Source organism: Engystomops pustulosus, chromosome 5, assembly GCF_040894005.1.
Source record: "Engystomops pustulosus chromosome 5, aEngPut4.maternal, whole genome shotgun sequence".
Classification (NCBI taxonomy): Eukaryota; Metazoa; Chordata; class Amphibia; order Anura; family Leptodactylidae; genus Engystomops; species Engystomops pustulosus.
In genome coordinates, this window is record NC_092415.1 from 57,620,422 (window position 1) to 57,643,290 (window position 22,869).

The 22,869-nt window shown below is 41.0% G+C and overlaps 1 protein-coding gene across 2 annotated transcripts in view; it reads right to left on the minus strand.

Moving 5' to 3' along the window:
- OSBPL1A (oxysterol binding protein like 1A) overlaps positions 1-22,869 on the minus strand; it is a 94,688-nt gene that overhangs the window by 47,860 nt on the left and 23,959 nt on the right. For both annotated transcript variants that reach the window (XM_072152055.1, XM_072152056.1), the window contains 8 exons: positions 18,873-19,017; positions 17,351-17,418; positions 17,223-17,267; positions 12,864-12,937; positions 11,480-11,543; positions 10,944-11,042; positions 9,196-9,318; positions 3,149-3,230 (listed from right to left, as the gene is read on the minus strand). In XM_072152055.1, the coding sequence (XP_072008156.1) occupies positions 3,149-3,230; positions 9,196-9,318; positions 10,944-11,042; positions 11,480-11,543; positions 12,864-12,937; positions 17,223-17,267; positions 17,351-17,418; positions 18,873-19,017 (700 nt within the window). The remainder of the gene's footprint in view (positions 1-3,148; positions 3,231-9,195; positions 9,319-10,943; positions 11,043-11,479; positions 11,544-12,863; positions 12,938-17,222; positions 17,268-17,350; positions 17,419-18,872; positions 19,018-22,869) is intronic.

Genomic DNA, 22,869 nt, shown 5'->3' on the forward strand with positions numbered 1-22,869 from the left:
GCAGTCTGCAGCATAGACATGTCACATGATCCTGAGAGGTTCTGGGGGGGCTCTCAGCCCCTCAGTGATGTCTCTTCACTGAGAAGTGCAGAGAGCGGGTCTCCCTTCCCTCTGCACTTCCTGCTGCCGATATATTACACAGGCAGGGGCAGGGAGAGAGAGCAGGGGGAGGGGAAGACAGGTTTTTCTCATTCTAAAAGCCTGTGATACTGTAGCACTTAGTGGCTCTGGAAACACCCACCAGGACCACGGATTAGCAGAATAAATATAATTAGATTACCACAGTCACAGTGCCTGTCAGAACTGTTATTTTCTGTAATATTAATTTTGTCCCTGTGGCAATAGGATTTCCAAAATTATGGGCAGTCACAGATACAAGAATTAACAATAAATTTTAATTGCAGACACCTTTGATAACTGACATCTTGACCTCTGAAGTCTGGGACTAAAAGTTCATTAAATTACCATCAACTATAGAGCTTCACAGTAGGCAGAGAGGTCCATCTGTAACTAGGGTTCATCTGTAAGGACACAGATCGCAATGAGAACATTTGCAGCCACTGCTTTCCCCGGCAGGAGCTGCAGCATCAGAAACTGAAGGACCTGTGATCGTCACATGACCTGCCGGGGAAAGCAGTTAGCACACAGACCTGCATCTGTGAGGAGAGGAGGAGACATGACAGGGGCCAAGGGGGAGAACAAGGACGGCTGTGTGTGCACATTACTTACTGGGGGGCAGTGTGTATACAGGGGGAGGGGGTTAGAGTGTATACAGGGGGAGGGGGTCAGAGTGTATACAGGAGAGGGGCCAGTGAGTATACAGGAGGAGAGGGTGGCAGTGTGTATACAGGAGGGGGGTGGGAATGTGTACACGGGGGAGGGGGGGCAGTGTGTATACAGAGGGAGGAGGGGGGTCAGTGTGACTAATGGAGGGCAGCCCATAAAGGGGCCCACTAAAACCTGGAGCTGGCCCTGTCTGTAAGTCTGTTGCTTGTAAAAGGGGTTTTCTCAAAGAAAGACCTCAAATCTTCATCCATTAGTAATGCTTACATGATAAAGACAACTTTCAATCCCTTACTTATTTACTCACTTTTTGGGGCTTTTGCTCCTTTCTCTAACATTCAGGAGCTAATACAAATGGAGCCCTGTGGTTGGGCACTAGCTGAGCAGACACTTCCTAATACCTGTCTGTTCTGTATCCATGCACATCCCCCTATCAACCTGTTGCTGTGTGCCGAGAATGTGCTTAGATTATCATGGAAAAGGTTTAGCTATACTTTCATTTAGCTTCATTTAGCTTAGATTCTACTAGTAGCGGATACATAGAAAAAGAGAAGAGAGACCAAATCATGAGATGGATGCAAGATCCCCAACAACAAACTCAGCTCTGTAGCTTCACCTTATCAATTAACCGGTTCGCGACCGCCCGCCGTGTATTCACGGCGGCGGTCGCGTCGCGCTGCATGGAGAGGGCTCACGGGCTGAGCCCTCTCCATAGCCGGTAAGTCTTTGCTGCATATTGCAGCAAAGGCTTACCGGTAACATCCGCGATCGGTGCTAGCACCGATCGCGGGTGTTTTTACAGCGTGGGCTGCCGGCAAAGCTGCCGGCAGCCTCAAACAGATAGCGGCGCATGGGCGCCGCCATCTTACCTGGGATCGCCGCTCCCCGTGACGTCATCGGGGGGCGGCGATCCGTCTCCATGGTAGCCTCGGGTCCTCCGAAGACCCGAGGCTATTTCGTTTTAACCCCTTCATTACAATGTGCTGATAGCACATTGTAATGAATGAGTTAGAAAATCCCCATATACTGCCATACTGTAGTATGGCAGTATATGATAGGATCGATCAGACAACCTAGGGTTAAAGTACCCTAGGGAGTCTGAAAAACAGTTTAAATAAAAATAAAAAAAAGTTTTAAAAAAAAAATTATAATAAAAAAACCTAAAATTTCAAATCACCCCCCTTTCCCTAGAACTGACATAAATATAAATAAACAGTAAAAATCATAAACACATCAGGTATTGACGCGTCCGAAAATGCCCGATCTATCAAAATATGATAACAGTTTTTCAATGCGTTTAACCCCGTAACGGAAAATAGCACCCAAAGTCGAAAATGGCACTTTTTTGCCATTTTGAAAAATCTAAAAAAATCTATAAAAAGTGATCAAAAGGTCGTACAGTCCTAAAAATGATATCAATGAAAATATTATCAATTTTCGCAAAAAATGACACCACCCACAGCTCCGTACACCAAAGTATAAAAAAGTTATTAGCGCCAGAAGTTGGCAAAATCAAAAAAATTATTTTTGTACAGGAGGTTTTAATTTTTGTAAATGTATGAAAACATTATAAAACCTATACAAATTTGGTATCCCCTTAATCGTACCGACCCAAAGAATAAAGTAGACATGTCATTTGGGGCGCTCAGTGAAAGACGTAATATCCAAGCCCACAAGAAAATGGCGCAAATGCGTTTTTTCACCATTTTCATTGCATTTGGAATTTTTTTCCCGCTTCCGAGTACATGGCATGGAATATTTAATACCATCATTATGAAGTGCAATTTGTTACGCAGAAAACAAGCCATCACACAGCTCTTTACGTGTAAAAATAAAAAAGATTTTTGAAGGTGGGGAGTGAAAAATGGACATGAAAAAACAGGAAAGGGCCCGGTCCTTAACCGGTTAAACACACACTCTAGGTCGTGTATGTAGAGCTGCTCTCCTCTTCATGCTGCTGTACAGAGAGTTCCTCTTATTTTAATAAGTTCTTTTCAGCATTTAAAAAAAAAAATGAAAATTACTCACCTGAGACTCTCTTTCAATGTGTTTTGAGTGATGCCTGGTTCTCCATTGCTGTGGACTTGATACAGCAATCAAGTCCCAACACAGTGGTTTGTCATTGCTGCAGTCTGCCAATCACTGGCTGTAGAGCTTAAGTCGATGACAAGAGGACAGATGTAGGACACACTTTACAGCCAAAATTACATATGTCCACTAGGATATGTTAACACCTGCATTCCGCAGTTTCCCTTACACATTGATTTAATTGCAGAAAAAAAAATAGCACAGGAGGCTGTGCCTTTTTTTTTTAAGTAGATGCTTAACAGAAGAGAACAGAAGTTTAGAAAATGTCTGCCCTTACCTTTTGACTCCTCCAAAGCCATTAAAGCACTGAGAAACGTGGAAATTTCTTTATCCAGTTTCCGATGACTCAGTTGAGCTTTCTGTAGATACAAAAATTGGGCAATAATTAATTACAAGTGCTAATTGTAAAGCCCCAACATTGTAGAATTTCTGAGAAGATGTGCTAGAGTGTAGTGCCCGATTGTCAAATGGGCTAAATATTATACAAATATAGTAAAACACAGTTTGGGAAATGTATCAAGTTATCAAGTTTCTTGTACAACTTTTTCAGAATGTTTTGTTTCAGTTGAGACTACGGAAAAAAAAAAAAAAATTGTACAAGAAACCAAGCAAGGCGATGATAAAGCCTCCCCCAATATACTTAACAAGTTTATTAAAATAGGAAAAAAGAAAAAAAAAAATTGTCTTTGGCAGCTGTCAAAACTAGTGTTGCACAACAACAATGCAAACATTTAAGGTGAATGTTCATATGTTCTAAGTAGTATGTAGATCCTGGGCAGGAACGCCCACTTGGCATGGAGATGGCGTGACAAGGAAAATATTCACAATTACTGACGTTTCGCTGGTAACAGATTATTTCTGGGCTTCTCCACTAGTTTTCAGCCCTGATAAACGTCCCTCTGACCAATGGTGGGCCAACAGATATTGGTATTTCTGCAATAACCATATGGTGGAATAGGTCGCTTCAATATATATATCTTTTTAAACAGAACGTTAGAAAGCAGTAACAGACTGAATAAGTTAGAATGTAGAATGATAACTCTCCATCTATTGTTTATACCCAAGTATAAGCTGAGGTACCTAGTGTTACCACCAAAAACTGGGAAAACCTATTGACTAGAGTATAAGCCGAGGGTGGGAAATGCATTGGTCACAGCCTCCCAGTATATAGCTTGCTAGCCCCCTGTAGTATATAGCCTGCCACCCCCTTCAAGTATATAGCTAGCCCACCATTTAATATATATTGCCTGCCAGCCCCCTGTAGAGTATAGCTTGCCGGTGAAAATAAATAAATATATTGACTACTCACCATTCCGACGGCCCGGGCAGCTCCTCTTCATCTTCATGCCGCAGGTGCCTGCGTGAAGACAGAAGAGTTGCTGCCCACAGAGCTGTCGTGGACCTGCGGCAAGATGATGAAGAGGAGCAGCCCAGACCGTCGGAATGGTGAGTAGTCAGTTTTTTTTTTGTATACTCGAGTATAAGCCGAGTGGGGAATTTTCTGCACAAAAATTGTGCTGAAAAAGTCGGCTTATAAGTATACACATATATAAGTAACTACATATATTTATATAGTGTTTGCTGTATACAAAATTGCCTTCGTATTAATTGGATTTTGGCGAATTCTGTTTGACATATGACACTTGCGTCTTATATACCAGATCTTTTGATCACTGTCATTAAAATCTAACTTTTAATCCGAGTGGTAAAAAAGCCATGTGCACATGGAAAAAAAAAAAAAAAAAGGAAGGCACTGACACGTTTTAGAACGTTTTGGAACCAATCCTTAGTCATAGTGGCTTGTATACGTGTAGGGACAAAAAGCATTTAACAGTTAAGGGAACACCCACGGAGGAGATTGGAAATTACGTAAGGGATGGAAAATAGAGGAAAAGACCAGCAGAAAATAAATAATTATCTACATAGAGATGCAAGAGAATGTATATGTGCAAGTAGAAAGACGATGAATAAAAGGTATGTCAACCAGGGCATATATTAATATAAATGCATCAGATCGAATCTCAAATTCAGGCCATGGGGAAATTTGAGATCCGATCTGATGCATATCTATTAATATTTCCGATCTCCTCAGTGGGTGTTCCCTTACCAGTAAAATGCTTTCTGTCCCTACACCTGTACACACCACTATGACGAAGTATTAGTTCCGAAATGCGTCAATGGCTTCCTCTTTTTCCATGTGCACATTGTTTTTTAACCACTTGGATTAAACGTTAGATTTTAAAGATTTTCCTTATTTTTTGAAAGATTTTCTGTACCTACACTGGAGTCCACATTTTTTTGAATCGCAGACATCACATCCGCTGATCTCAAAGAGCAGAGCCTCTGCATTGCTCCCTCCCACTTTTGGCCATCCCGGACAAGTATTACCTGCAGAACCCAGAGAGGTCAGAAGCATGTGACTGATCACACGCTTCCTGCATCACTGCAAGGTCCTGTAACCCTCTCATGGCAGCCAGTTATAGGCCAGGATGGGGGCCAGGGGATGGTGCCAGAGAACAAGTTGCAGATAAAAATTGGGTATGAAGCAGAGGTAGGTGAGGGTGTGGCAGAGCAGAGTGTGTTCATGTGAATGTGTCTGGTGTGCTTGTGCGTGTTTTTGGAGGGATAAATCTGGGGTTCCTCTTATAGTAAGATTTGTATTATAGTCCTAAAATATGGTACACCTATGCCTCAGTAAAAAGCAGTGAAGTCACTGCAGATCCAGGCTGAAATGATCTTGTACAATCTTCATTCACCTCAAGGTGACACATTTCTTTAGTTTCAGTGCATTAATGTTTTAGAACAAAAAGTAAATTTAGCTAAGTGAAGAACAAAGAAAGGTTTTAGCATTGAAGGAAATGATAAAGGGGGTGTGAATTGAAGGATGGAAAGATGGAAAGATCCAGTTGAAAAAGCAGTATTTAAATGATAGAGCAGATTATACAAGACCCTTTATACGGATGTATAAAAAAGCCTCACAATTGTAAACTACGACCCAATCCTAAAAAAAAGCCTTATTACTGTAAATTAATAAATCATATTTATGACACAATAACCAAGTTATTTTGGTAGAATATAAATATTTTTGAAATACAACCATAGTACACACACATATATATATATATATATATATATATATATATATATATATATATATATATATATATATATATATATATATATATATATATATATATATATATATATGCAAAACACAGAAAAAAAGGCGGTTTTCAACAGAAATGTACCAAATAATATTTTGTTGAGTAAGCCCGTTCTTAGAAACAGTATCGCTTCCATCAGATTCTCCCTTATAGAAGACCTCAAGTCTGATCCAATTATTTTAAGGATAGAGAACAGTCTCTTAACACTAACTTGGGCTGGGGGCAATACATTGACCACACATGCAACATCTCAGACAATTTCTTGATTAAAAGGCCCATGAACAGCCAATGTTAATGAATGGTTGCACTTTCAATATCAGGCTTTTCTCTGGGAACAGCTCACTAAATGTTTAACATCATATTGCTGCACAGTCTAGCAGTGCTATATAACATTAAGGTTTGACTTCTATACCTATAGTACTTTTTCATGTTTTTGTTTCTGTAATTCTGAATTTGAGACGTTAGAATAGGAGGGTAAAACTGTTTTCTAAGTATAGTGTATAGTGCACATCAGAGCATTTAACGTCTACAAACATGAGGAAAAGCAAACTCAACATAAACATAAAGCAGTATACAGAGAGAACAGAGAAAAAAGCAGAGAAAAATCCTGCCTTAATCCAGTTTTCCTGATCACTCTAGCAGTTCTAAGTGCAGACATTCCTTCCCATCTGATATGTAGGGGAGGAGCTTTACTACAAAACATGCAAGTAATGTACAGTCATAGTCACCTTAGCTAAAAGCATACAAACATTAGCACAGAGAAAAAAAAACAAAAAGGAAAGCAGCATACAGAGGGAATATACACTTAGTGATGTTAATGTGGCACACAAAACCAAAAAGCATCTCATAACAGAGGAATCATGAAGTGTCTGCTTAGAGAGTCCCCACCCACGCCCCGAATCTTACACCAACCATCATTGAGTTATGGCAGCCAAAACAGCAACAAAACTTGTAAAATTGTAAATTAAGGGTTTAAAAATTATCTTTATTGTGTAAACTTCACTAAAAAAAAAATTTCATTTGAGAACTTTCTTTCATAGGCAAACCCCTTTAGGTGACTGAGTGCCCCCTTTTGCACCAGTCTGTAAGGATAACGGTGGAGTGAGAAGGAAACACTCACTCGCTTATAAGGAACACAGATAATCCCCCAATTCTCCTTTAACTACTATGGACACTTGTCCCACGGCACTGTCCACAAGGAGAACATTATTTGGGGTAAGGGAGTCCTGACTTACTCGGAGGATCATATATTAGGTGACCGAGGGCCCTTCCCACTCCACTGTTAGAAAGGCTGCTTTCACACAAAGCATTGTAAAGAAAAAAAAAACACTTTTGGGTTGTCACCAGGAATGTCACTTAGCTGATAACAGGTTCCATAAACTTATGCTATACGAACTTTAAAAAATGACAGCTTAGTTTAAAATAGTTTATTTTGTTACTTGGCTCCCTGTCAGCAGTGTGTGGCAAGTCCCTGATGAACACGGGGGGCAACTGCAGCTCGTGTGTGCCTGTGTACTCTACTCCATCCCACCTTTCCCATGCCTTCTCAATGCACATGAGGACAGTGGTGAGACTGACACAGGCACACAGAGGCAGCCCCCCCTATCCCGGTCCTCAACACACTGTTGGCATTGAGACGGGTAATAAATAAAGCATCATAAACTGCTGAAATGATTCAGAATGATGGCCTAGGCATTTTTTAAAATCAGCGTAGCCTGGGCACAGGTGCACTTGAAATGTAAAAAAAAATTATAATCCCCCCCCCTCCTTTACTCTAGCACACACATACTAGTAAACATAAAAATAGAAGGAAAAAAAAACATTTATATGTTAAGGTGTTGTCCAAGTGTTATCACAGTTTAGGAGTTGGTCTGGGAAGGACTTTTTAAAGAAATAAACATGTACTCACCTACTCCATCGCACCCGGTGTCCGGCACCGCAATCTGTCCACACCGTGCCCCTAGATATCTACAGGGGCCCATCTACAGGTGGCCTGGCACGACTCCCCCCCCCCCTCTTCTGTCAGAGTTGAGTTTCGGTGCCCCTGCAAACAAACAGAGGTATGGCTCCAATGGACTGTGGTGCAGGAGAGCAACAGAGGAGAGTACATGTTTATTTTTTTTTTTTTTTTTAGAAAGCCCTCCCAAGCCCGGCTCCATCACATCAATCACCAGATCAAGGATTGTAAACCAGGCACACTTACATACTGGGGCTTTAGAAATTATGCAAATGAGTCTGAGGGGCTCCAGGCTCCATCAACTCCTATGAAGCCTGGAGCCCCTCAGGCTCATTTGCCAAATTTAATTTTTTTTGTAAAAACAAAGCCATAAGAAGCTAAAAGAAGAGCAGTCAGAGGGAGCACATACCAGCATGTCAGTGTGCTTGGTTTACAATCCTTGATCTGGGGATAGATATCTTTTAAAGAAGAAAAAAAAAAAGCCCAAACCACTTTTTTTTGCAAAAATTTCCATAAAATGTATCAAGAAGCTGTACAGATACTATATAAAGCTCTGTGTTCGAAAATGAGAGAGTTACAGGTGTCAGAATATGGCAATACAGTGAAATTATTTAAAATATATAAAAAAGCTACATAAAGTTATTGATGTGATTGCACTGGATTAAAGAATCAAAAGCCATAAAAAAACTTCTATGTACAGGGCCGGCTCCAGGTTTTAGTGGGCCCCTGGGCGATAGAGCCTCAGTGAGCCCCTTCATGGGCCGCCCTCCAATAGCCTACCCGGCATAGCCACACAGTCCCCCTTCCCCTCCAGCTACACTGTGTCTTAAAGCGACACTGGAACAATTGATCCGGGGGCCCGAGTGGGCCCCTCCAGCACCCCGGGGCCCCGACACTTGCCCGGGTAAGCCGGGTTTTGGCGCCAGACCTGACTATGTATATAGTTGAAGGGTGGCTCCAAGACACTCTCCAATCCGATATCACTGCAAGACTTTCATTTTGATGATTGAGGAGTGTGACTCCCTCCCCATCTAAACTAATAAAACTGAAATACGGAAAATGAAATTCACATGTTCATATATAACGTACCACCATTCTGCCTTGCAGAGAAGACTACAGCATATGAGAACAATGTATATTGTATCGAGTATTACTAAAAATTAGGATGCGGCACAAGCAATTCAGGTTACCATACAAAATTACCTCAAGTAACTCCTTTAATTCTGCCACAAGCACTGGGTCTTCATCTTCATCGTCACTAAGCTGATCTTGGGAACAGTAGTGAGTGCTATAAGCTGAATGCTCCTCAATGGCCGTCAGCCAGTCCTGTAAAGCAGCGTTCATGTAGAAGTGCATTTACTCACAAGTAATGAGGAAACCTGCATAATGCACTGCTCAAAACAAACAGAGGGAACACTCAAATAACACATCCTACATCAGAATGAATTAAATATTCTCATTAAATACTTGTTCTGTACAAAGTGGAATGTGCTGACAAAATAAAAAAAAAAATAAAAAAAATCTATAGAAATCAAATTTATTAACCAATGGAGGCCTGAATTTGGGGTCACCCACAACAATAAAATGGAAACACACATTACAGGCTGTTCCAACTTTGATCTTATGTCCTTAAAACAAGTCAAAATGAGGCTCAGTATTGTGTGTGGCCTCCATGTGCCCGGTGTTCTCTGGCAAATGCCAAATGTCCTGCACAGTGTTGGGCTTTGAGCACAACCTCCATCTCTGGACTTGGGGACCTCATACCATCCTGATGGGATCCGTTTATAACCGCTTGATAAGACACATGCACACTTGTGACCTGCTGGAGGTCATTTTGGAAGGCTCTTGCACTGCTCCTGCTGTTCCTCCTTGCACAAAGGAGGACATTTTGACTTTTAAAGAAGTCTGATTTACTTGGAGTTATATTGTGTTGTTTAAGTGTTCCCTTTATTTTTTTTGAGCAGTGTACATAAGTTACATTCTAGCAGAATAAACTAGATTTGTAAAGGTTACGGAATCGTCTGGGCATTCACTTTCAATTGAATTAATCTGCCATATATAAACATTTCTTCAATTAGATGTTATTAAATTTTTTTTACCTGTGCGAAGATAATTTCTCATAAATGTGGTGATATGGTCCCTTAGAAAAAAAGACTTTGTCCTTTGTGCAAGCCCTCCAGCAGAGGTGGTCGTAACCAAGATGCAAAAAGTTTTTGAAGGAGTTTGTCCAGGAGTTACTATATGCCCCGCAGCCATCCTGTGGTAATGATTGCTGAATCCTGGTGGTCCAGCAGGACTCAATGGCCCACCGCTGCCAAAATGTGAGGTGGTCATATCCGAGCTTTCTGGTTTCTAAGGGACAACATGACTACAAAAATAGGAAAATATTTTCACACAGGAACATTTTTTTAATCACATCCAATTGAACAAATGTTTACACATGGCAAATAAATTAAATTAAATGTGAATGCCAAGATGGGAATACCCCTTTAAGGAGCTAAATCTACTACCATATAGTTGCAAGTTTTTTCACTACAGTTTACAACTGCTGAAATGGAGTTCATAATACAAGTGTTACTCTTCATACAAGTTAAGTTCCATGTTGGTAAATTCCAGCAAAGTACACAATTGAAGCTAGTTTTAGCCTAAGAGCATATATTGGCAATATTTCACTGACCAAACAATGTCCCAGGGTAGGGAGTTCAAGGATAACAGATACATATGATGCATGGAATCCCAGCGTCTACAGGTGTGCCATACTGTCAACCAGGTGCTTTGTCACCTAGGGAAGGAGGGATTCCTGGCATCAAACATAACTGATGCTTGGAGTGCTTTGGACAATGGTTGGTCCGTGAGAAGCACCATATTATGGTCCACGAGTCATGGACTGAATATGGTCATCTGAAAGAAGTCTTAAAGTGATCAAAAAGTGAATCCTAAAAGATACATACCTCCCTTGTATGTTTAAGGTTTTTAGGAAGAACTCTGAAATTGTGGATGGTGTCATCAAAGCATTTTACAGAGAAGGACACAGTGTCTGACGACTTGACCTACAAACATATTTATTCATTTTACACACACATTTATAGGATTAAAATACACTGCCTGGTCTTTTCTAGGATTTTACTCCAGATCTATGGCAGAGCTGGGATCCACCCTGCATTTCTATAGAACGCAACAGGTAGAGAAAGTTGAAACATTGGCCATTTAGATGGCTGTGAAAAATACATATTTATGCTAAACCCCCCACACAAATGCCTGGTAGTCAAACAGACTGGTCTCATCTACGTGTGCAAGTGCTCTGTAGAGCACATAGGGGATAACTTATACACTTGGTACAAATCCTTTAATGGATGAAACCCACTTAAACACATGGATTGGCATACTCTAACAACCCTGTGCCGCTGAGCAACTTGCCAGCCAATCACTGCACTAGTTCAACTATTTATGATTAGAAAAATAAAAAATAAAAAAAATCTCTTCCTACCGTGCAAATGGCTTGGGTTAGGTGCTTGCAGCCTTGCCGATACACATTGCTTAGTGCATCTGACCTAAAAAGTATTTGTATAGAAATGGAAAATATGAAACAAAAACAATTTTAGAGGAATGGCCCACAATTGAGCGTCACCCAATATCCAGAACATTTGTCAGAAGGGTCTGGCAGTGCTGGATCCTCCTGACCATTTGGGCTATAACACAACTTTTTAGCTAAACTTACTTGCTAAAAGGTACATCTGCAACATCCCCCACTGGGGCCTAGCCTTTTCTTGGGACCCGGAGGCAGCCGGGGCCCAGAATACTGGAGTGGCTGGCTAGTGCGGCCTTGGGCACGCTGTGGTCACGGTGCTTGGTATGGGGGCCGGAGGGCTTACCTACAGCCTGGCAGGTCTCCAGCAGGTGCTGTGTGCAAGAAATATGGAGGGAGAGGCTGAGGGAATGGTTTCTCCCTGGGGCAACTCCTGAGTGTCTGTAGGAGGAATCCCTAGGTGATGGATGGGGAAGCCCGTGGTGGTAGACAGCCATATCCAGGGATCAGACGGAGGCAACTTTGTGCAAATCAACTTACAGTTCTTTATTAAACAGCAGACAACGGCCAAACGTAACAGCAGTAGATTCTGCAAGCTGGGGGATCTGGTCCGCAGGAAGGTTACTCTTGGGCTGGTAGAAGAGGCAGGCTGGGTTGATGTAGGGGATCAGTGTCCAATAATGGAAGCTGCAGTCCTGGGTTTGAGTCTCCTTACTTACCTCTTCTTCCTGGTAGTGGGTCTGAACAGCTGCACTGGAGGGAGCTTCAGACTGGACCTGCTTCTCTATCTACTGGCTGAATTCCAAGACCATGTGCTTCCACCAAGCACAGGTTTTTATACTCCCCTGGTCAGGTGGTAGCACTCCACCAACCAGCTTCCAGCTTGCCTTATAGATATTTAATTGGACAATACAAATATCAGCATAACTGTTGCCTTTCCAGGGAGAAACCACAGCTGCAATTACACAATGTCTAAATTCCAGAAACTTCCGAGAGAGGTGATCAGTCTCCCTAACAGCTGCTAGCCTAGAGAAGTTGCTATTCAAAACTTCCCATCTGCCTATGCATTGGCAGGGGTGTTGCACACTTAGTCCAAAAATATCATGCATGTGCTGAAGGACGGTTTTAAGATTAACTAATCACTGAGGTTATTTTCTGTGTCTATCGCTTGAATAAAATAACTTCCACCTACTGGAAAAACAGATCACATACTCTGAAAATGTGCTGCTTGAAGTGGTATATGACATTATTATTACTATAAATTTGTGTAGCGCATGAAACCTTTCACAATCCACTCAACTTGATTTTGTGCACATTTAAAAATTGTATTTAATAAAATACTCACTGTTTTTGAAACCAAGACATAACACCATGTTCAAGAACCACCCAAAAGAGTTTCCAGCCAAAGAAACGCGAGCTCTAAAGAAAATGACTGTTCATAATCAAAATTGCACCAATTACATTTGTAATTAATATTTCCACAGATCTTAAAAATTGTAACTAAGGGTTCATTCAGACGGCCGCTCGTCCACCGATGGAGGGAGGAGGGGTGAGGAGCACTTACCACTCCCACCTCCTCCGCCATGTGCCTAACCCGGGATCCAGTCCAGGGCGGGCACATGGCCATCTGCATTTACCCTTAATTTGTAAACAAATTGCATAAATGAATAGAGAAGAGTTTCCTCCTTTATTTCTACAATTGAAAAAAGTGTGTTAAAAATAAAAATGTAACACAGATTAGAGGGCGATTCTACCTGTTAAGGAAACTACTGCGGTAGCTCACCTGTCCAATTTAACCCTTTCCCGCCAGGCATTTATGGAAATTTTGTTGCATTATTGGCCTGAGCAATTTTTACAATATTGACGTATTCAAATAAAACAATTAATTATACTAAACCCCAATCAACCATATATTCTCTGGGAAGCAGACACTTTTTTTCAAAATTGCATTAAATGTTTATAGACATAGACATCCAAATGCAATAGATGACCGTGTGTAGAGTTCACTTGCCTCATAGCCATTAGTTTTACTCATGGTAGATGTGTCCTACTAAGAGTTCCTGACTTTTTTTTTTATTATAACTATAAACGCTGTGATTGCGGTAAGAAAGTTAAAAGATTATGCTAATTAATCTAGGGTACGTCACTTAGTAGGACACATTGACCATTATGAAAACGGATGATAGATGCCCTTTAAGACAGTCACAACCTGCAAAATATAGCAATAAAACAGATTAAAAAGTAAAAAGGCACCTATATCTTTTGAAAGCAGAAAACCAGCTAATTGCATTAGGTCTTTATTCACAGTTGGCATCCCCTACCACCATAAGACAACTGTGACAAACACAAACTATTTTCAAAAATACTTTTTTGGGGGGGGAGCTCAACCATGCAGTCAAGAACTACCCTGCCTCCACCCGGCTGTTCAAACTTCTAACCACACCTCCCCTTCATAGAGGTCACTGTTCTACTCAGCATGATCCTTGCACAGGCGCAGTCTGCCTGTGATTTCAGTGCTGGTCGGCTATATAGACCTGCTGCGCATGCGCCATCTTCGCTGCACATTGTGAGAGCGGAGGTTTGCCATCCACAGTATATTTGTAAAGCTGGCCAGCGCTAGCAGGGTACAAGCAGGACCAATGCTGAACTCTCGTGCACACTGTGTGAGGATCATGACGCCTGTGAAGACAAGACAAGACATTAAAGACACAGCCATTAACAAATGTAGTTTTGGAAGAAATGCATCAGTGCAAGATATAAAAACACCTAAGGCATATTTGGATACCTTGGGGTTTGTGGGTAGGGTTCTCATGTGACAGGTTCTCTTTTAATACTTGGGACAAACCTTTAATGAATTCTGTTAAGGACTGTTGGAAGATTTTTTGAGCTTCAATTTATATGTATTACTCAATAGTAACTAGTTGTAATCTGTCTAATTATATAATCCAACTAGACAATCATGGGGCTGCATTGAGAAATAAGCTTCTGTAATCCAAGAACTATGATGCTTATATACAGTGGTGGAAAGAAGTATATGATTTGAAACAGAATTTGCAAGTTTTTTCCCCACCTACAAAAATGGAAAGGCCTGTCATTTTTATTGTAAGGTCATTTAAATAGAGACAGAATCGGGGGGGAGGGGGGGAGGGGGGGATGGCGGAATCTCCAGATCTTTCAGGCTGGGCAACATTTAGGATCAGCTCCATCCAAAGATTTCTGAATGGGTTCAGGTCTGGATATTGGCTAGACCATTCCAGGACCTTGAAATGCTTCATACGGAGGCACTCCTTAGTTGCCTTGGCTCTGTTTTCGGTCATTTTCATACTGAAAAACCCAACCATGACCAAAACCTGAGATGCATGGTCCCATCCATCCTCCCTTCAATATGGTGCAGTTGTCCCATCCCCTTTGCAGACAACGACCCGCAAAGTATGATATTTCTACCCCATTCTTAATGTTTGGGTTGTACTCATCCTTCTTCCTCCAAACTGAGCAAGTGGAATCGAAACTAAACAGTTCTATTTTGGTCTCATCTCTCCAAATGACCTTCTTCCGTGCCTCCTCTGGATTGTCCAGATGGTAAGTGGAAAACTTCAAATGGGCCTGGACATGTGCTGGCATAAACAAGGGACCTTGCTAGTTCTGCATGATTTTTAATCCATGACGGTGTAGTGTGTTACTAATGGTAATCTTTGGGACTGTGTTCCCAGCTGGATTAAGGTCATTGACCAGGTCCTCCTGTAATAATAATAATAAATCTATTTATATTCAGTAGCACTTTACAGATTCTGGGAAATAAAATAACACATTAAAGAGTAATGACAGTCATATGAAACAATAGGAGTGGGGGACCTGCTCGCAAGAGCTTATTGTCTGAGGATAAGGTATAATGGTTCAGCCATTTTTATAGAATAAAAATAATTTAATAAATAAAAATGCTGCTGCTTGAACCAGACATCAGCCGCCATCTTATATACAAAGTCCAGAGTCAGTGGGACTGCAGAGAGGTATTTTTTGGATAACAGACAGAGGGAGTACAGAATTAGTTAACAAAGAGTAAGTTGCATGTAGTTAATGTGTGTGATAGGTCTGCCTAAATAAATTGGTTTTAAGAGCATTATTGAAGCTTTGGGGATTGGGTATTAGTCTGATAGACTGGGAAATTGCATTCCAGAGAATTTGTGCAGCTCCGGAGAAATCCTAGAGTGGCGAGTGGAAAGTTCCAATTAAGGAAGAGATCACAAGATCACTGCGAGAGCAAGGGATGTGCGATAGGGAGATGCAGCATTATTAATAGCTTTATGGTGAATAATTTACACTGTATTCAGAAGGAAATGTGCAACCAATGTAGTGACTGCCATAGACTGGAGGAATCCGTGTAGCGTTTGGTCTGAAGCAGTAGCCTGGCTGCTGCATTGAGAATAGATTGTAGTGGAGAGAGTTTAGTAAGTGGAAGACCAATTAGTAGTGAGTTAGCCTAGATGAGAGAGAATCAGTGTTTTAGAGGTTTCAATTGTAAGAAATGATCAGATTCTCCAAACGCTTTTAACGGTGCATCCGGCAAGAGTAAGCAAAGGAGAGGTCAGTGTCCAGCATAACCCCAAGACAGCGGGCCTCCTACCTCAAAGTTATGACGACATCACAGACAGAATTGGAGAGATCAGGGTTAGTTTGGTTAATAGACGATGGAAAGACAAAGTTCCGTTTTGGAAGAACTAAATTTCAATAGGGAGAGGACATAATAGATGGTAGAGAGACGGTAGGAGGAGAAGGCAGGAGTGATATTACAGGCAGACTTATGAAGATGGGTATAATCAGCATAAAGATGGTGCTGAAATCCAAATTTGCTCATGGTTTATCCAAATGGGGACAGTATAATGATAAAAGAGTAGAGGACCTACGATTGAGCCCTGAGGAACCCCGACAGCGAAAGGAAGAAGAGAGATTCAGTGAAGGAGACTGTACGAGATGTGAGAGGATGGGGTCACTGGGGGAGGTAGTGGGGTGAGCAGAGGAGAGGAGCCTGGACACTTCATCCTCTGACCCTTTCAAAAGGAAGAGACCAAACATAGTAAAGTAGTGGAGGGGAATGGATTCATGGAGTTAGTAGATTGGGTATTATTTTTTCCTGGGTAGCAGGTCGTCAGTACTTTGGCGTTAGTAATTAATTAAGAGTAGTATCGGAGAGCCTTTTAGGATTGTTATATTAGTGAAAATAGACCTGTTTGGTGAGATGGAGGGTCGTGTTATAAGTTCTAAGCATGAATTTGAAGTGCAGAAAGTCTGCAGATCCAGACCCCTGGATGCCAGCACTAATAGCACTGGCTAGACCCCTGGATGCCAACGGAGTAACGGACACCCACACCCTCCAAGTAAGTGCTGTAGAAGCCCCTTGCATGTCGTGGTCACTCCCGCCATGCAGTACTATTATGTCAAATGTCCGAAAGGAAACCATACACCGATTTTCTGGATTTGTTTTTAGATCCGGTCTCACAGTTGAAGTGTACCTGCAATAAAAGTTACAGACCTCTCCATTTTTTGTAGGCGGGAGAACTTGCAAAATTGGACTGTGATTAAATATTTATTTCCCTACTGTAGCACCAATCTATACAAAGACCATCACGTTTAAATTTATTTCCTTCATACATGCAAATACACACCAACAGGAAAAACAAAACAAAAATGGCATTTCCTGCATACACACCTTGCATAGAGGGCCTTCAAACCTCTGGAGACTTTTCATTAAATACTGTAAATGGAAGATAAATGTTTATCAAGTGCATTACAAGTGATACTGGTAGTTGTGCGTAGATATAAATGGATAGTTCCTACCTTTCCAGTTTTGCCTAGTAGAATTTGCTTGATTTCCATACGCTGGGCTAGATCTACTGGCTTCTGGTCTGGAAAATCATACATAAAATATATACTTTTAAAAAAAAAAAAAAAAAAAAACACTTATTTCCTACAAGTAAAACCTACAGATATAGATAACTACAGATAAAGAGATTTGTGAAAATTATTAGAATTTTTGGGATTCTTAGAGGCAAATTCTGTAAATGTTTTGGAAGTGTGGTTCTGTTCATATTTTCTAGATCAATGCCAATGGTACAGGCCCAGCACATGCAATAGAACTTTCAATCCCCCAGTTTTAACATGTGCAGCCTTTCCAGACAAACGGCATATTAGCATTCTTTTTTGTGTATATTTTACCTCTGACCATTCCTGGCATGGTGATTTTTTTTAAATGTGAGTGTTCCATATTAATTACTTGCTTAGCACCTGCTCACATTAATTTAAGCAACTTTCTTTAATTGTTTACAGAAATTAAAAATAGGGGAATACCAGCTAAGGTTAGATGCACACTGCCGTTACCCACCGTACCGTAGCACGGCGGGCACACAGCAGCGCACAGGGAGAGGAGGAGGTGGTGAGAGCTGCTCACCCCCGCCCCTCTCCATAGGGATATATGGCGCATGGCTTTTTTTCCCCCATCAGTTATTTTTCCCTGAACCCATTTTGGCTTATGGTTTGGTTTTCTCTTCCTGGCTTCAGTGATTTTTCACTGATGCTTTAGTGACCCATTCCATTTAATTGGCTTTTTCACACTTCAATTTTTTTCCACTGTTATAAGTGAACACTACAAGAACACTAAAAGTTCTTTCAGAAGATGGAAGATCACTGGAAAAAAAAACTGTGAAAAAGCCGATTGAAAAGAATGGGTCAGTCGGGCATCAGTGAAAAATCACTGAATCCAGGAAGAAATAAAAACACAAATGTATGTGTCCATAAGACAAAATGGGTTCAGTAAAAAATAACTCCAATGTGAGACCACCCTTACACATTACTAATCAGTGCCGAATGTGGAGAGAGACTATGGTAAAAGGGAAAGACAATGCAGTTAATATATTCACAAATATTTCAGAGGACCAACATTTATCAGGCATCTAACCAATATTTCATCCATTATTCTGCTGCATGAAGTATTGTGGGAATATTTGTATGACTAGGTTTTATCGGGGGGGGGGGGGGGTGCTTTTTATTGGCATGCGCACAAGAATTTTGACTCGCATTGAGCGTTAGTCTTTGTATCATTGAGGAATATGATTTATGCTGCAGATGTTCATTGAGTTTTTGATACAATGCAAAATCTGCAAAGATGCAACCAGAGACGCTGTGGAAAATCTGTAGCGTTTTCCCCCCATGCCTTCCATGCCTCAAGGAAAGGAACCACCACCAAGGAAATCTGAAGAAATATTCTGATATTGAAGATAAAAGAAACATTTTAAATTCTCCTTTACCAAAATGGTAAAATAGCTGCATAATCAAATGACTCCTTCAGTGTTCCAAGACTTACTGTTTTTATTCTTGACGTTTACATCTGCTCCACTTTTGAGAAGTCTTGAGACACACTGCTTCATCCCCCTGTATGTAGCACAGTGCAGAGGTGTGTTACCCATCTGGTCAATGCAGTTAATGTCAGGTGGCTTTGCTCGGTTTAGCTAGAGAAAACACAACCAGTTTTTTGTGGTTGTTTAATATTCATACACTGTCTTTTAGATGGAAAATTTTCATGAAAAAAAAAATCTTATTTTTTTTTGTTTTATGTTAGGTGGTTGGCAGCAGGAGTTCTGGGTGTTTGAGTATATGGGCTTTCATTTAAAAGGGTAAACCCCCAGTATAAACATGCTTGCACCAAAAAAAATAAATAAATAAAAAAAATAAAAAAATGCAGTAAGTAAGCAGTGCATCCATAAATACCTAAGCTTTTAGATTTAACCACAGAGTATGCCCAATTGCTATACCCAATCACACACAAAATCTTGAGTGGAGAAGTAAAAAAAAAAAAAAAAGTTTTTGCCTTATTATGCAATTACCCCCAGGTGGGGTCTTTACTTAAATATCCTTGCTGTGGTCAGCTAGAGGGGGACTGCTCTTCTATGGCCTCTTTAAAGTGAACCACACAGATCAGTTTGGGGCCCTAAACCAACTACAGGTCTGTATGGACCCGGTTTTATGGTCCCAAATTGACCTGTATGACAGCTGTCGGTGTATTACACCGACTTTACTTTCCGCAACGCGCAGGCGACTAAATCACCGGTACAAGGCAAGTACTGTATAAACGTGTGGCCTTTTTAATGTGCTCACAAAGACGACTCAGACAGGGCGATTTGGGAGACTAAACCACTATCAAGTCACCCCCGATAGGTTCCCTTTAAGCTCTTAATTCCTTAAAAAGAGCAGTCTGTCCCCTTAAAATTGTTCCTGTGGGTATCCCAGGCTGCCATCTAGTGGCTTGAATGTCTTATATGTAATGTGACAAAGTTCAATAACACAAAAAGTTCTTATCAGCTCACCGGTCTCCGCATGCAATGGTTGCAGGTGGCCTCACTCGGACTGCAGTGATCAAACTTAACATTTCAAATTAAAAAAAAAAAATTACTATTCTCTGCACCAAATGCAAGGTAAAAGCATTTCTTCACCTTTGTTCATCTTTGCCTTGCATGTAATTTTATTTTGATGAATAAAAAGTAGAATAAAGGCTGGCCTACCCGTTTCGAGAATTTCACACATTCGTAATCATTATTACACCAAAACAAACTTTTAGGGGAAGACTGGATATCGGTCACTACCAGTCAACACCTGATCGACAAAAATCTACTCAATATGTACAAAAAGTACTAAGGAGCACATGTACATATAGTATGTACAAAAAAAAATTTATTGTTTATTCATTACAAAAAAAAAAAAAAATCTCTTTTAGGGACAGAATAGGCAAACACAAAGGAGCAAACAAAACAGATAAAAGACAGTGCACATGACTCAGGTACAAACAAATGCATACGCAAGGTTATCTCTAGCACAAGAAGGTGCCACAAAATACGAGTGAGGACTATAATAGGTCTAAACTCACATATATTAACAATGGTATAATAGCCCAAAACAGGGTAGAAGAAAATTTTTTTTTTTTACATGTACAAAGACCCCGGGTCTGTGCACAATCTCATGGTCTAAAGAATATAGATCAAGTGATTCAATACTACGGTGTCCATTTGTTCTTCTGGTGATGTTGTCTAGGTTTTATACGCGTGTCTGTTATGTTTCCTCCCAGCGTGTCTACCCAGTTTTCACGGTGGTAGTTTCTCAACTTTGATGAAAATGAATATCCGTTATTGGACTCAGTTTCTGAAAAGCTGACCTTTGTCATATCCATTTTTCTTAATCTTTTTAGATCTTTTACCAGATCGTCCAAGTTTCAGAATAGATCTAGGAGTGTCCTCACCCCGTTTGATCATTATTATTATTATTAGGTTTTTTTCCAAGTGTAGGCTGTATTTTCTTTGTAATCTATAACGTCCCGTTGGAACTTGTTTCTTTTTATACCTGGGATGACCTCTTCTAGTTTCCTTACTCTCTCTTGATTTAGTTTCCCTTTGTAAATTGCTTCCAGTAAATTGCTTTAAAGTTCATTCTTGAGTAGTTGAATACTACTCTTAGTTTCATCCAATGCACTGTGTTCGTCGGTAATAATAAGGCCCATAAATTTAACTGAACATACCACTGTAGGTAAATTTCTCAAACAGAGGCCCCGTGGTATCATTTTCTTTTCGTTGTAGGACTCCAGAGTTTCTGCATCCCACCATATACAGGCCTCTTTCTTCATTAATTTGTACAGTTGGTTCCATTGAAAGAAAAAAACTGGTGTTAACTGTGGAGTTCCTTCTTAAACATAATTTCTTTTTGTTCAATGGTCGCTTTTATTTGCAACATTTTCCCCCTCCCTTGCAAATATATACATGTCACATTTTTCTTTTCTCTCTGGCCAACCCATACCAGGGAGTCAATAGTAGGCTGTTATATCGACGACCTGGTGTTGATTTGGAGGCGGCGGAAAGCCCTGTTTGAAGAATTTATCTCCTTTTTAAAATGCAACGAGATGAACTTGAAGTTCACTCATAATTATGGAGGCTCTCAGATAACTTTTCTGGACGAGGCGAGCGCAAGTTGCTGAAATGCGAGACCTTCTGAATGTTTGTGCTTTGCACCCGGCATCCAGAGGGTCTCAACAAAAGACTAGATCTGACACTTTCCTACAGATAGTGATATACAATTACTGGCCACTTTATTAGGTACTTAGGTACACCATGCTAGTAACGGGTTGGACACCCTTTTGCCTTCAGAACTGCCTCAATTCTTCGTGGCATAGATTCAACAAGGTGCTGGAAGCATTCCTCAGAGATTTTGGCCCATATTGACATGATGGCATCACACAGTTGCCGCAGATTTGTCGGCTGCACATCCATGATGCGAATCTCCCGTTCCACCACATCCCAAAGATGCTCTATTGGATTGAGATCTGGTGACTGTGGGGGCCATTTGAGTACAGAAAACTCATCGTCATGTTCAAGAAACCAGTCTGAGATGATTCCAGCTTTATGACATGGCTCATTATCCTGCTGAAAATAGCCATCAGATGTTGGGTACATTGTGGTCATAAAGGGATGGACATGGTCAGCAACAATACTCAGGTAGGCTGTGGCGTTGCAACGATGCTCAATTGGTACCAAGGGGCCCAAAGAGTGCCAAGAAAATATTCCCCACACCATGACACCACCACCACCAGCCTGAACCGTTGATACAAGGCAGGATGGATCCATGCTTTCATGTTGTTAATGCCAAATTCTGACCCTACCATCCAAATGTCGCAGCAGAAATCGAGACTCAGACCAGGCAACGTTTTTCCAATCTTCTACTGTCCAATTTCGATGAGCTTGTGCAAATTGTAGCCTCAGTTTCCTGTTCTTAGCTGAAAGGAGTGGCACCCGGTGCGGTCTTCTGCTGCTGTAGCCCATCTGCCTCAAAGTTCGACGTACTGTGCGTTCAGAGATGCTCTTCTGCCTACCTTGGTTGTAACGGGTGGCGATTTGAGTCACTGTTGCCTTTCTATCAGCTCGAACCAGTCTGCCCATTCTCCTCTGACCTTTGGCATCAACAAGGCATTTCCGCCCACAGAACTGCGGCTCACTGGATGTTTTTTCTTTTTCGGACCATTCTCTGTAAACCCTAGAGATGGTTGTGCGTAAAAATCCCAGTAGATCAGCAGTTTCTGAAATACTCAGACCATCCCTTCTGGCACCAACAACCATGCCACGTTCAAAGGTACTCAAATCACCTTTCTTCCCCATACTGATGCTCGGTTTGAACTGCAGGAGATTGTCTTGACCGTGTCTACATGCCTAAATGCACTGAGTTGCCGCCATGTGATTGGCTGATTAGAAATGATAACGAGCAGTTGGACAGGTGTACCTAATAAAGTGGCCTAATAAAGTGAGTGTATGTTGGGACTGTGTTGG